This window comes from Puma concolor, chromosome B4 (genome assembly GCF_028749965.1).
Source record: "Puma concolor isolate L17-30 chromosome B4, mPumCon1.1.hap2, whole genome shotgun sequence".
In the NCBI taxonomy this organism is placed as follows: Eukaryota; Metazoa; Chordata; class Mammalia; order Carnivora; family Felidae; genus Puma; species Puma concolor.
This window is the reverse complement of record NC_141673.1, coordinates 7,492,251-7,505,465: the sequence shown is the minus strand read 5'-3', so window position 1 is coordinate 7,505,465 and position 13,215 is coordinate 7,492,251. Positions and strand designations below refer to the sequence as shown.

Genomic DNA, 13,215 nt, shown 5'->3' with positions numbered 1-13,215 from the left:
ACTGCCGCCAGTGTTTTTCTGCAGCTGTTTTCCTTTCAGGCCTTCGTCTCTAACGGGAGCTCCGCCCACTGCGCTCCCCGGGCTCTGGCACCTCCACAGAGGCCCCACCTTCACCGTTGCGAGTTTCTCTTCAAGCCACGCCCCTTGCCGAAAGCTTTAAATACGCAGTATTGTACGTCATTTTCATGCGACCTCATCTTTGTCAGTGCACAAAATGGCGCCTTACAGTCTCCTGGTGACCCGGCTGCAGGTGAGCCAACTCAGGGACCTGTGGGTTCACGAGGGCGGGGTACCTCCTACTGTGCCTGCGGCTGTGGGCGAGGCAAGGCGAGGCGGGCCCGACCTCCCGCCGACTTTTCCTGTACCCGTCCCGGCCGCGGGCCCAGCGCCGGTGCCCGCTCCTCCCGCGCCCGAGGTCAAGGCGTCCCCGGCTCAGCTCTCCCAGCCCTGGGAAGCGCCCGGTGGGAAGCGTAGGTCTCAGAAACGGCGGCCAGGTGAAGAGTGGAGGCACCCCTTTCTGAGGACTTCACTCCTCTCTCTTGTAGGGTTTCTTTCCGTTCCTCAAGGTGAGGACAAGGTGACTGGGGGGCGCGGTCGTTGTTGAGTCCACTAGGCCCGGGGTCTGAAAGGCCTCACTTCTCATCTTCCGGCAGCAGAGACTTGTTAGCCGGCTGCATCTACGATTGTCCGGCCTGGAGTCTGGAGAAGAGATTAGTATTCTGTTCGTTTTAAGAGTGTCTTGCGGAACATATAGCCGAGAAGGCGAGGGGACCTTCCGGGCCCAGACTTAGTAAATAGTAATAACAAGAGACTTTCTTCTTTGCAAGATTGCCAAGACTGTTTTCATTCCTCATGTTATTTGATTCATATAATCATCTGGTGAGATGATGATTCTCATTCCATAGGTGGCGAAACTGCTAGAAAGTAGGTGAAAGTTTCTGCTCTTTTGAGTGTCACCGAAGTGTTGTGGCCTGAGCATCTGCCCAACTTACCCTTTGGTTCTTGTTCTTGTCAGCCTGCCTTCACAGAACTTCTCTGGGCCAGAGTATGATCCTTCAGCTAATACTTGTACTTGTGAGAGTACCTGTATAGAATATTTTGAGCTCACAGTTAGTTGCTTCTCAATTACAAGGTGGGAGGATAAAGAGACTCAACGGTTTGACCTTGACTCTTCTGTTATGAACCATCTAGAAAATTGACTGTGATGCCAGATTTTTTTTCCCCCTTGTAACTTGACAGCACCAGGAAGGAGTTATATGCAAGGTTTCAATATCAAGCATGTGTTTTGTTAATAACAATCAAACAATAAAGTAGACATTCTCTGACAACCTTTACATTTTAACTTTGTGAATCTACTTTGAATCAAGTGGCACAACTTTGATGATAAAATTAAAGAAGTTATGTGCTGTACTCTCTCGGGAAGCGTTGTGTTACTAGGGTTGTTATTGTTTTTTTTTAAGTCACGTTGCTGAAATTTAGACCATATGGTTTAAAGTGAAATCATCATTTATCTTAAATACTTCTGATCTCTCAATTCTGGGCAAGGACAAGGGGTTTGCTCTAATTGTTTTTTTCAGATTTTTTGATTCCCGAGGTTAACGTTATAGAAATACAGGTGGTTGTTTTTTCCTGATCATGCTCTCTCATAATGTAATGATGTCAGGCAATATTATTTGATGGTTAAATCATTACGGATTTAGTGGTCTTGGAAGAGAGGATCAATATCATGGGATTTCTGAACTGAAAAAAGATCTTGGAAAGCATGAGTGTTAGGCTGGTATAGAAGGAGATCTGGGCCATAGTTCATATTCTGTCCTAACCCTGTGACCTTGAGCAAATTACTTCTGAATTCTGGTTTCCTCATCTGTCAGTTTGGGATGATCTTCATTGACAAATGTTTATTGAATACTTGGTAATAAGCTTCCATTCAGATTGTTATGAAGAAATAAGAAAATGTGACATTTTTGTTTGTGATCATCATAAAGTTCTACTTCCTCTTTTACAGATGGATAATCCAAGACCTTGAGAGCCTAGGTGACTTACAGTAGCAGAGTGAGGATTAAAATCCAGGCGTCCTTGTTTGTTCATTCACCTAAGATGAGTGAACAACATTATATACCGCACTGCCTCTCAATAGCCAGGCTGTCTTAAGTAATGGCTAGTTAACACTGTCCTCTGAGAGCCTTGTAAATTTACCTCTTTTGTGTTTAGCTACATTTGAGAGGTGATGGTACTACCTTAGTTGTTGTGTCTGCAGGACCCTGTCCATGCATTCAGTTTATTCCTACCTCATTCACTGCGTGTTTATTGATACCCACTACTTGCTTCGGATACAATGATAGGCGAAGCAGGCAGTTCCCCTTTTCATGGAACTTCTGTATTCTAATGTATTTTACTGCAGATGACCTTGGAGGTCTTTCTCAGCCAAAATATTTTTCTTCTGTCCTTGGCTGGACCAAAGGTGAAAGTAAATAATAGAATAATGGCAATTACTACCACTACTAAGAGTAGATAAACGTTTACCCTACTGTGTGCCAGTCATCTCACATGATCCTGTGAGATAAGACAGACCTGTTGAAACAGGACTAGAGAAGAAACACAGTATAATGGTTAAGAACATAGTTTCTGGCATCACACTATCTGGTCTTGAATGCTGACTTGAATGCTTTGGGCAGGTTACTTCACTTTGTGTGCGTGTTTCCTCACCTGTAAGGTACAGATCATGATAGTACATCTGGCTTGTCTAGTTATCACACCATAGTTGCAAAGTATTTAGACCCTTGCCTGTATCTAGTAAGTGCTGTGTAATTAATTATTAAGTAAGATGAAATAAACTTGCCTTATCGCCAGTCCACAGCAGGTGTGATTTGAATTTGTACCTTTCTGATTCCCGAGCTGAAGTCCTAGCACCTGCACTATACTGCTTCCCTTTGACATCAAGACTCAGCCTGTCAACCAGGGTAACATTAATGCTTCGTAACCCGAGAACAGATCTCCTTAAGTTGAGAGTGTTCTACTATTTAACGGTGCCTGCCACCAGGTAGTAGGGTTAGAAGCAGTGAAGAAAACAGAGGTGAAGATTTTGAAAAGCCACATTAACTCTCTGGTGTTTATTTTTTATTCTTGTGCCCATGACTATGGATGGTAAATAAAAGGGGTTGGGCACTTGCAAATACATTTTCTAGGTCTTTGGTTTTGCCTTGAGGTACTAGGGTGCTGAGTTCTCATCATGTGACCTTGAGGAAGTCCTATAACCTCTCGCATGTAAATCTGAGATGGCAGTTAACTATAGAAGAGTTTGCCATATTTAGCAGAAGTTAAGTTCTCAGTAAAGTGCCGTGTTAAGAAAAAAAAAACCTTGGGAATTATGAAACAGGTCATTCTAAGTTATATGTCACTGTAGTATCATCTTGGGTGTCCTGTCCTGCAGTCACCTGTTGATTTGAGTAGAGTAAATGGATGAATGATTGAATGGATGAGTAAACAAATTTCCAATCTCCAATTTGGGCAGAAGGAATAGAGTAATCATCTTGAGAACTGGGAAAGCACACTGTGGACTTTTGAGCCAGCTGTGTCCAAAATGTTTATTGAACGTTTACCTAGACACTGGGAGTGTAATAGTGAACAAGAAGAGTGGAGCTTATTTTGTACTTTTGGGGAGACAGAAAAAAACCAAGTAGACAAAAAAATGTAGCTACTAAGTGCTCCTAGGAAGGCAAGTAGGATTGTGTGGTAGAGAGGGTAAGGGTGGGGATGTGACATGGCTTTAACTGGGGTAGTTGGGGAAGGCCCTCAGAAGAGGTGACATTTGAGCCGATACTTAGATGATAAGAAGGCAGCCCTTCAGTATTTTGGGAGGAGAGATTTCAAGCCTGAGCAGCATGTGCAAAGCACCTGATGTATATATGAACTTGGTGTGTTGATAAGAAATAAGGCGAGGGGCGCCTGGGTGGCTCAGTCGGTTAAGCGTCTGACTTCACTCAGGTCATGATCTCACGGTCCGTGGGTTTGAGCCCCGCGTCGGGCTCTGGGCTGACGGCTCGGAGCCTGGAGCCTGTTTCCGATTCTGTGTCTCCCTCTTTCTCTGACCCTCCCCTATTCATGCTCTCTCTCTCTCTGTCTCAAAAAGAAATAAATGTTAAAAAAAATTAAAAAAGAAATAAGGCGAGTGTTGGGGTCCCTTGCTGGCCTGTTGGTGGAGGGTGTGACTTTTGATCTTGGGCTTGTGGGCTTGAGCCTCACGTTGGGTGTAGAGATTACTTAAAAATAAAGTAAAAGTAAAGTAAAAGTAAAGTAAAAAAGTATTTTTTTTTAATGTTTGTTTACTTTTGAGAGAGAGAGAGAGAGTGAGCGAGAAAGAGAGAGTGCATGTGCGTGGGGGAGGGATGGAGAGAGGGACGCACACAGAATCCGAAGCAGGCTCCAGGCTCTGAGCTGTCAGCATAGAACCTGATGCGGGGCTCAAACTCACATATGGTGAGATCATGACCTGAGCTGAAGTCGGACGCTTAACTGACTGAGCCACCCATGCACCCCTAAAAATCTTAAAGAAAAAATAAGGCCAGTGTGGCTGAGGTGTTGAGAGGAGAGGAAGGCCTGAGCAAGAGATGGGGGCAAGGTCATGTAGGCTTTGGTTTTACTCCCAAGTGGAATGAAAATCCGCTGAAAGGTTTTGTTCCCCCACGCTCCCCACCCCACACACACAAAGGTTTGAAGCCAGGGAGTGACAGGATCTGATTTATGGTTGAAGAAAGTCATTTGGATTGTTGAATGGATGGTGGACCACAGAGGGACAAAGAGGAGGCAGGGAGACCAGTGCAGGCTGTTGGAATCATCCAGGGAGTGGTGATGGTGTCTGGGACTAGGGTTCTGGTAGTGGAGATATTTTGGAGGCAGATGGATTGGATGTGGCATGTGAGGGATAGGAATAATGAAGGATGACTCCTAGGTTTGTGGTCTAAGCACCTGAGGGTAGTTGAATTTGTTGGTCACGTGTTTGCATAGTCCTTGTAACATGGCTAAAGCTTGTTTACAAATTTTCGATCCTTCCATCAGCGCTCAACAGTACCTGAATTTCACAGGTGAGGAAGCTGGATGGGGTCAAGTGTCTTGTCCAGGGTCCCTCACTTGAGTATGAGCATCATTTCTGAAGTGAGCCCTGTTCTATTTCTGGCCTTTTTCTGGTGCCTCGTGTCTCCCAGAGGGCTATCTGGTTCATACTTCCAAGTGAGTGTTGATGCTTGAACCGCCTCTTTGTTGGCTCTAGCTTTCTTTGACTTGTTTTTCCCTGCACCTGTTTAGAAAGGTAGTGGTAGGCTTTGGGCCTTTGTGTATGAAAGAGGGGAGGGACCACATGGAGGCTACTTGCACTTTTGAAAAAGCTTTGCAAGGAATATCAGGAACCTGAGAGAGACTTCCTCTGCGACAGACTTATCTATCCTTATCTATCATATCTTCAGGCAGGGTTTCAGCCCTCTGTGGCCCTCAGGTTACACATCTGCAAAATGGGGCTATCGGGGACCCCTGGATGGCTGAGTTAGTTAAGCGTCCAACTTTGGCTCAAGTCGTTATCTCATGGTTCGTGAGTTCGATCCCTGCATCGTGCTCAGGCTTGCTACTGTCAGTGTAGAGCCCACTACAGATCCTCTGTCCCCCTCTCTTTCTGCCCCTCCCCTGCTCACACTCTCTCTCAAAAATGAATAAACATTAAAAAAAATGGGACTCTTAATAGCTACCCTCCCATTAAGAAGGGTCCAGAAGGCCAACTCTGATACACTGTAAAAATTTGTGAATAGTTTCCGTTGTTGTAGGAATAGGCCCTTAAATTCTTTTTTTTTTTTTTTACTTATTTTTGTCTTTATTTTTTTTTTTTATTTTTTTTTCAACGTTTTTTATTTATTTTTGGGACAGAGAGAGACAGAGCATGAACGGGGGAGGGGCAGAGAGAGAGGGAGACACAGAATCGGAAACAGGCTCCAGGCTCCGAGCCATCAGCCCAGAGCCCGACGCGGGGCTCGAACTCACGGACCGCGAGATCGTGACCTGGCTGAAGTCGGACGCTTAACCGACTGCGCCACCCAGGCGCCCCTTGTCTTTATTTTTTAAGGAATAGGCCCTTTCTAACATTGAGGATAGGGGCAGAATTTTTCCTCACGTTGTTTCTGAATGAACCTGTAGACTCTGTTCTTTATTTTGGGGCCCTAAAAAGCATGGATAATGGTTTTCTTGGGTTCATTCTGCAAAATTTGGGTCAAAAGAAAGGGCACCAATTTTGGAGCCTGGTCTGGAATTCCACCTTTGCTGTGAGACCATGGACAAGATAATTAACATACTAGAGCCTCAGTTTCCTCATCTGTAAAATGGGCATAGTACCTTCTGCCTCTCAGGATAATTGTGAATAATAAGTAGGACTGTGTGTATGTTTACTTATTTTTTTAAATTTACATCCAAATTAGTTAGCATGTAGTGCAACAATGATTTCAGGAGTAGATTCCTTAATGCCCTTTACACATTTAGTCCATCCCCCTCCCACACCCCTCTAGTAACCCTCTGTTCTCCATATTTATGAGTCTCTTATGCTTTGTCTTCCTCCCTGTTTTTGTATTATTATTGTTTCCCTTCCCTTATGTTCATCTGCTTTTTCTCTTAAAGTCCTCATATGAGTGAAGTCATATATTTGTCTTTCTCTGACTAATTTCACTTAGCATAATACCCTCCAGTTCCATCCACGTAGTTGCAAATGGCAAAATTTCATTCTTTTTGATTGCCGAGTAATACTCCATCGTGTGTGTGTGTGTACACACACATATACCATTATCATTTTTTTTTTTTTTTAATGTTTATTTTTGAGAGACAGAGAAGGAGCGGGCCAGTGTCAGAAGGAGACGCAGAATCTGAAGCAGGCTTCAGGCTCCAAGCTGTCAGGTCAGAGCCTGATGTGGGGCTCGAACTGATGAACTAAGAGATCATGACCTGAGCCAAAGTCGGGTGCTTAACCAACTGATCCACCCAGGTGCCCCAAAATTTATTTATTTATTTATTTTTGAGAGACAGAGACAGAGCGTGAGCCGGGGAGAGGCAGAGAGAGAGGGAGACATAAAATCGGAAACAGGCTCCAGGCTGTCAGCACAGAGCCCGATTCAGGGCTCGAACTCACAAACCGTGAGATCATGACCTGAGCTGCAGTCGGATGCTTAACCGACTGAGCCACCCAGGCGCCCCTTACATCTTCTTTATCCATTCATCCATTGATGGACATTTGGGCTCTTTCCATACTCTGGCTATTGTTGATAGTGCTGCTATAAACATTGGGGTGTGTGTGTCCCTTCGAAACAGCACCCCTGTATCCCTTGGATAAATACCTAGTAGTGCAATTGCTGGGTCGTAGGGTAGGTCTATTTTTAGATTTTTGAGGAACCTCCATACTGTTTTCCAGAGTGGCTGCACCAGCTTGCATTCCCACAAACAGTGCAAAAGAGATCCTCTTTCTCTGCATCCTTGCCAACATCTGTTGTTGTCCGAGTTGTGGATGTTAGCCATTCTGACAGGTGTAAGGTGGTATCTCATGGTGGTTTTGATTTGTATTTCCCTGATGATGAATGATGTTGAGCATACTTTCATGTGCCGGCTGGCCATCTGGAGGTCTTCTTTGGAGAAGTGTCTATTCATGTCTTTTGCCCATTTCTTCACTGGATTATTTGTTTTCTGGGTGTTGAATTTGATAAGTTCTCTATAGATTTTGGATACTAACCCTTTATCTGATATGTCATTTGCAAATCTCCCATTCCGTCGGTTGCCTTTTAGTTTTGATGATTGTTTCCTTTGCTGTGCAGAAGCTTTTTATTTTGATGAGGTCCCAGTAGTTCATTTTTGCTTTTGTTTCCCTTGCCTCTGGAGACATGTTGAGTAAGAAGTTGCTGCTGCCAAGACCAAAGAGGTTTTTGCCTGCTTTTTCCTCGAGGATTTTGATGGCTTCCTGTCTTACATTTAGGTCTTTCATCCATTTTGAGTTTCTTTTTGTGTATGGTGTAAGAAAGTGGTCCAGGTTCATTCTTCTGCATGTCGCTGTCCAGTTTTCCCAGCACCACTTGTTGAAGAGTCTGTCTTTATTCCATTGGATGTTCTTTCCTGCTTTGTCAAAGATTAGCTGGCCAAACGTTTGTGGGTCCATTTCTGGGTTCTCCATTCTGTTCCATTGATCTGAGTGTCTTTTTGTGCCAGTGCCATACTGTCTTGATGATTACAGCTTTGTAGTATAGCTTGAAGTCCGGGATTGTGATGCCTCCTGCTTTGGTTTTCTGTTTCAAGATTGCTTTGGCTATTTGGGGTCTTTTCTGGTTCCATACAAACTTTAGGATTATTTGTTCTAGCTCTGTGAAGAATACTGGTGTTATTTTGTTAGGGATTGCATTGAATATGTAGATTGCTTTGGGTAATATCGACATTTTAACAATATTTGTTCTTCCTATCCAGGAGCATGGAATCTTTTTCCGTTTTTTTGTGTCTTCTTCAATTTCTCTCATAAGCTTTCTATAGTTTTCAGTGTATAGATTTTTCACCTCTTTGGTTGGGTTTATTCCTAGGTATTTTATGGTTTTTTGGTACAGCTGTAAATGGGATCAATAGTAGGACTGTGTGTATAAAGTACCTAGTGCAGGGGGCGCCTGGGTGGCTCAGGTCATGATCTCACAGTTCATGGATTTGAGCCCTACAACGGGGTCGCTGCTGTCAGCACAGAGCCCATTTCTTATCTCTGTCCCCCCTCTCTCTGCCCCTCCCCTGCTGGTTCGTTGTTTCTCTCTCTTAATAAATAAGTAAACTTGAAAAAAAAAAAAAAGTAAGTAGGGCAAATCTGGTGCAGGGTATGGGTGCTTGGTGAAGGTTGGTCTCAGTCTCCAGCTCTTGAGATGGCTTATAGCCTCCATTGCCTTGGCATTTTTCCTGAGCTCTTACGTTTAAAAACAGACTGGCTGTAAGGAAACTGCTTGTTCCTCCCCTAATCTCCATGGAGTTCGGGTATGTAGTAGTTCAGGAAAACCTTTTGGTGCTTCTGTAAGAGTTGAGAGAAGAGGGGGCACCTGGGTGGCTCAGTCGGGTAAGCGTCCAACTTCGGCTCAGGTCATGATCTCATAGTTTGTGAGTTTGAGCCCTGCGTCGGGCTCTGTGCTGACAGCCCAGAGCCTGGAGCCTACTTCAGATTCTGTGTCTCTCCCTCTCTCTACGCCTTTTCTGCTCATACTCTGTGTCACTCTGTCTCTCAATAATAAATAAACGTTAAAAAAAAAAATTAAAAAAAAAAAAAGAGTTGGGAGAAGAGGCAGAAATAAATCTGTTGGCTTCCTGATTTTGTTCTCTAAGTTGAAGGGCAACATTGGGAAAATGAGCTTTAGAATTACATTTGTTGTATTTTTATCATTGAAGTCCAGGTCCTGGGGGAAGTTTGGCCTAGTGGGGAGTATTCCTGCTTCTGCCCTGCAGGGTCTGAGACAGCTTTGGGAGCTTCAATTCTGGGGCCAGTTGTGCAAGGAACCAAAGAGGTCTCAGGAGCCCCCTTAACCTCTACACTTCAGTGCTGTGTAGTTGGGTTCCTTCACCTTCTGGACATTTGTGGTGGTGTTCTTTAAAAAAAAATTTTTTTTTAATGTTTATTTTTGAGAGAGAGAGAGATGCACAGAGTGAGCGGGGGGGTGGGGGGGGGCAGAGAGAGAGGGAGACACAGAATCCAAAGCATGCTCCAGGCTCTGTCTGAGCTGTCAGCATGGAGCTGGATGCAGGGCTTGAACCTACAAACTGCCAGATCATGACCTGAGCCGAAGATGGACACTCAACCGACTGAGCCACCAAGGCGCCCCCATGTTCTTACTGTTCACTGAGAGAGCTATAGAGCTGGTTTAAGACAAAGGCCCTGCCTGTGGACAAGCTTATATGCTGGTGAGGAAGAAGTCACTTAACCTCAACACGCTGAAGCAAGGAGGGAAGGGGTGTGGGCCATTGTGGAACTTGGGCGTCATGGGGGCATGTTTAGTGTGCTCCACACTATCGCCGGTGTCAGGGATCCCGGTCACTGAGCTAACTCTCATTTTACAACGACTGCCTCATTTGCCTTCACAACACCCATAAGAAGCAGGTATCGTTAGCCTGTTTTCATGATGAAACTGAGAACCACAGAGGTTCAGTAGTTTGTCTGGCACGCAGCAGAGCCAGATTCTGAATGCACATTTGTTTGATTGCAGGACCCAGGGTTTTTACCACTCGACCAAACTTTGCCCAGAGCACTTCCCGGGGATAGGGAATAGAAAGTAGATCTCTGTGGAGTAGGCTGGATATAGGGGACACAGTTCATTTGGGTCCCGCCCTATTTGGGGACCTTCATTGCCTCCTGCCCCAAATACCAGCCAAACTTGAGAGGGAGAGGATAGAGGTGAGAGTCCCACAGAGGCAGCTTTATTCCTTGACTGAGCTGTGGGTCGGCCTCACAGGCTGCCTATTGAGCTTGCAGAAGATGCCCTTCCTAAGTGTGTTAGTGCAGAGCTCTTGCCCCGGGGGCCAGAGTAGGGCTCAGGATTTGTATGCAGTTCACAGTGTGCCTGGAGTCCCTGCCACTGACACCAGCAGCAAAGGACAAGTAAGCAGATGAGTGCATCTATCAGTTCCTTAAAGGAACGCGTTGGAGCCCGTTTAGAGACTGTGACTTGGAGAGACACAGCTCCCTGCCCCCTTCCCGAGCCTCTGAACGGGACTGCATCTCCTTTTGTGCCTGCCAGTTGCATAGCAACCAAGCTAGCTGATTGCCTCCTGGTGGGAGAAAACTGTTTAGCTCTGGATTCTTGGAAGAGGTGCCAGGCATCACCTCCCAGGGGTGGGAGAAATTTGTTAGAAGCAGCAGAGGTGTGGGAAGCTGCTGCTTCTTAGGAGGGTGCTGACTGACAGGCATTCCTGTGTAGCCCACTAGACAGAGCCTGCCTGAGGCTTCCCTGCCAGGAAGAGCCAGGCAGCTACAAGCTAACAGCTATGAGCCGGAAGGCTGCTGAGGGTCATGGTCAGAGGAACCAGGGGTCTTACCCTACCGAGACCTTGAAGTCCTCCTGGTGAGATGTGCTGCCACACAAGGTAGTGTGTTTCCCTGCTGGACAGGGCTTGCATAGGTTGGATAGGTCATGTTAGACGTTCAAGGGCAGCAGGAGTGGATAGATGAGACCTTTTCAATCCCATTTCAGTTCTGCTATGTGCTGCCCTTGTGCTTGGGGCCTGCTCTCGGGCTCCTGGACTTCGTTTGCGAGCTAGGGACATGGTGGAAAACGGCACCCCATAGTCCTTTTTGTAATACACAGTGTGTTAGTAGCAGCATATCCTCCAAGGAGAACTGAGTAATAGCAACTTACCTTTATTGAATGCCTGTCAGGAACCCAGCAACTGAGCTCTGTGCTTTTCATATATTTTTTCCTCAAAGAATGCGGTGTATTCATAACTCTCTTCCCCATTCCAGTCCCCAAGGGCAAACATTGATAGGAATTTCGCGTTTATCATTCCAGACTTTTTTCTCTGCATTTGCAAAGTGGTACATTCTCTGTAATTGTCGCAAAATCCCGCTCTTTTACCCCCATTTTACAGAACAGGAAACAGGCTCAAAGAGGTGAACAATCTTGTCCGAGGTCCCATAGCCAGGGGAGCTGTGATTCTAAGCCAGATCCATCCAGTTCCAGAGTGCATGCCCTTTCTTTTACTTGGCATGGGTTGGAGTGTTTCCACAGTGGCACTCTGCAGGTCAGAATGGGGCTGGTGACTTCTTTGTCTCTCCCTGAAGCAGCTGCCTGAAGAGACCAGGCCTCCTCCAGGAGCCCAGCCTGTTTGCACAGCTCAGCTACTTCTCCTTGGCTTGCCCCACATTCTGGGGCTCACCAACCCGTGGTTCCCTGAGACAATGCTGGCATGTGCCATGATTCACAGGATGGACAAAAGGTCAGACTGGCCCAACTAGGCTGGCCTCCTGTCCGAGAATGTCAGTCCTTTTGGTTTGGACTGTTTTCTGAATAGAAGTGGTTTCAAGGGAAGACTTTTGTCCTTTGGGAAGAGAGAGTAGCATGTCTGACTTTGGCCAGATGGGAAAGCGAGAGTTCTGTGTGGGTGTGCGCATGACGTGCCACAAGGTGTGTCCCTTTTCCTCTGCTTGTCTCCATGAACGGGTGCTGCTGGCTCAGCACCTCTGCTAGAGGCACTCAAAATGTGAACTTGAAAGCACGATGAAGAGGCTTGTGTTCAAATTATGGCTCTGCCTTCGTCTCTTTCATGACCAAATATTTCTTGAACTCCTGTGTGTCAGACATTGTTCTAGGCTCTGAGTATACATGGTAACCTGACTAGACAACTTTTCCATAACTCCATGCGCTTGCCTGCCCCTCCTGTCCTCTTTCTGCCATCTTTCCGTGCCACCATAATGGTGCGCATGAATGTCTTGGCAGATGCTCTCAAGAGCATTAACAATGCTGAAAAGAGGCAAACGCCAGGCTCTTATTAGGCTATGCTCCAAAGTCATCGCCCGATTTCTGACTGTGATGGTGAAGCATGGTTACATTGGCAAATTTGAAATCATCGATGATCACAGAGCTGGGAAAATTGTTGTGAACCTCACAGGCAGGTTAAACAAGTGCGGAGTGATCAGCCCCAGGTTTGATGTACAACTCAAAGATCTAGAAAAACGGCAGAATAATCTGCTCCCGTCCCGCCAGTTTGGTTTCATTGTACTTGACAACCTCAGCTGGCATCATGGACCATGAAAGCAAGACAAAAACACACAAGAGGGAAAATCCTGGGATTCTTTTTCCAGGGGTGTAATACAGTCATACAAATAAAATGCCTCACTGACTAGACAAGTTTTCTGCCTGCAGGGAGCTTACATTTTGGTGGAGTTTCCTTTTTCATTTGTCGGAGTCTCCATTTTTTCATCTGTACAAGGGACAACCTGACTTGTCACAATCCCATTTGGCACAATTGTTGGGAAGGTGACATAAGATAACCTTTGTGACCTTGCCTGGCACAGTTTTTTTCATTTCATTTCTTGCCAGGCTCCCCAGTGGGGTCTACTGTGGGTATGTTTCCCCTTCAGAATTTGTTCTGGGGGCGCCCGGGTGGCTCAGTCGGTTAAGCGTCTGACTTCAGCTCAGGTCATGATCTCATTGCTCGTGAGTTGAAGCCCCGCATCAGGCTCTGTGTTGACAG

General features: G+C 45.8%; 1 protein-coding gene and 1 pseudogene across 2 annotated transcripts in view; both read left to right on the top strand.

The window, feature by feature from the left end:
- Window positions 1-83: 83 nt before the first annotated feature.
- ACO2 (aconitase 2) overlaps window positions 84-13,215 on the top strand; it is a 55,957-nt gene continuing 42,825 nt past the window's right edge. For both annotated transcript variants that reach the window (XM_086712162.1, XM_025927068.2), the window contains exon 1: window positions 84-250. In XM_086712162.1, the coding sequence (XP_086568288.1) occupies window positions 215-250 (36 nt within the window). In that variant the 5' untranslated portion in view covers window positions 84-214. The remainder of the gene's footprint in view (window positions 251-13,215) is intronic.
- On the top strand, window positions 9,714-12,859 carry LOC147578868 (small ribosomal subunit protein uS8 pseudogene; annotated as a pseudogene).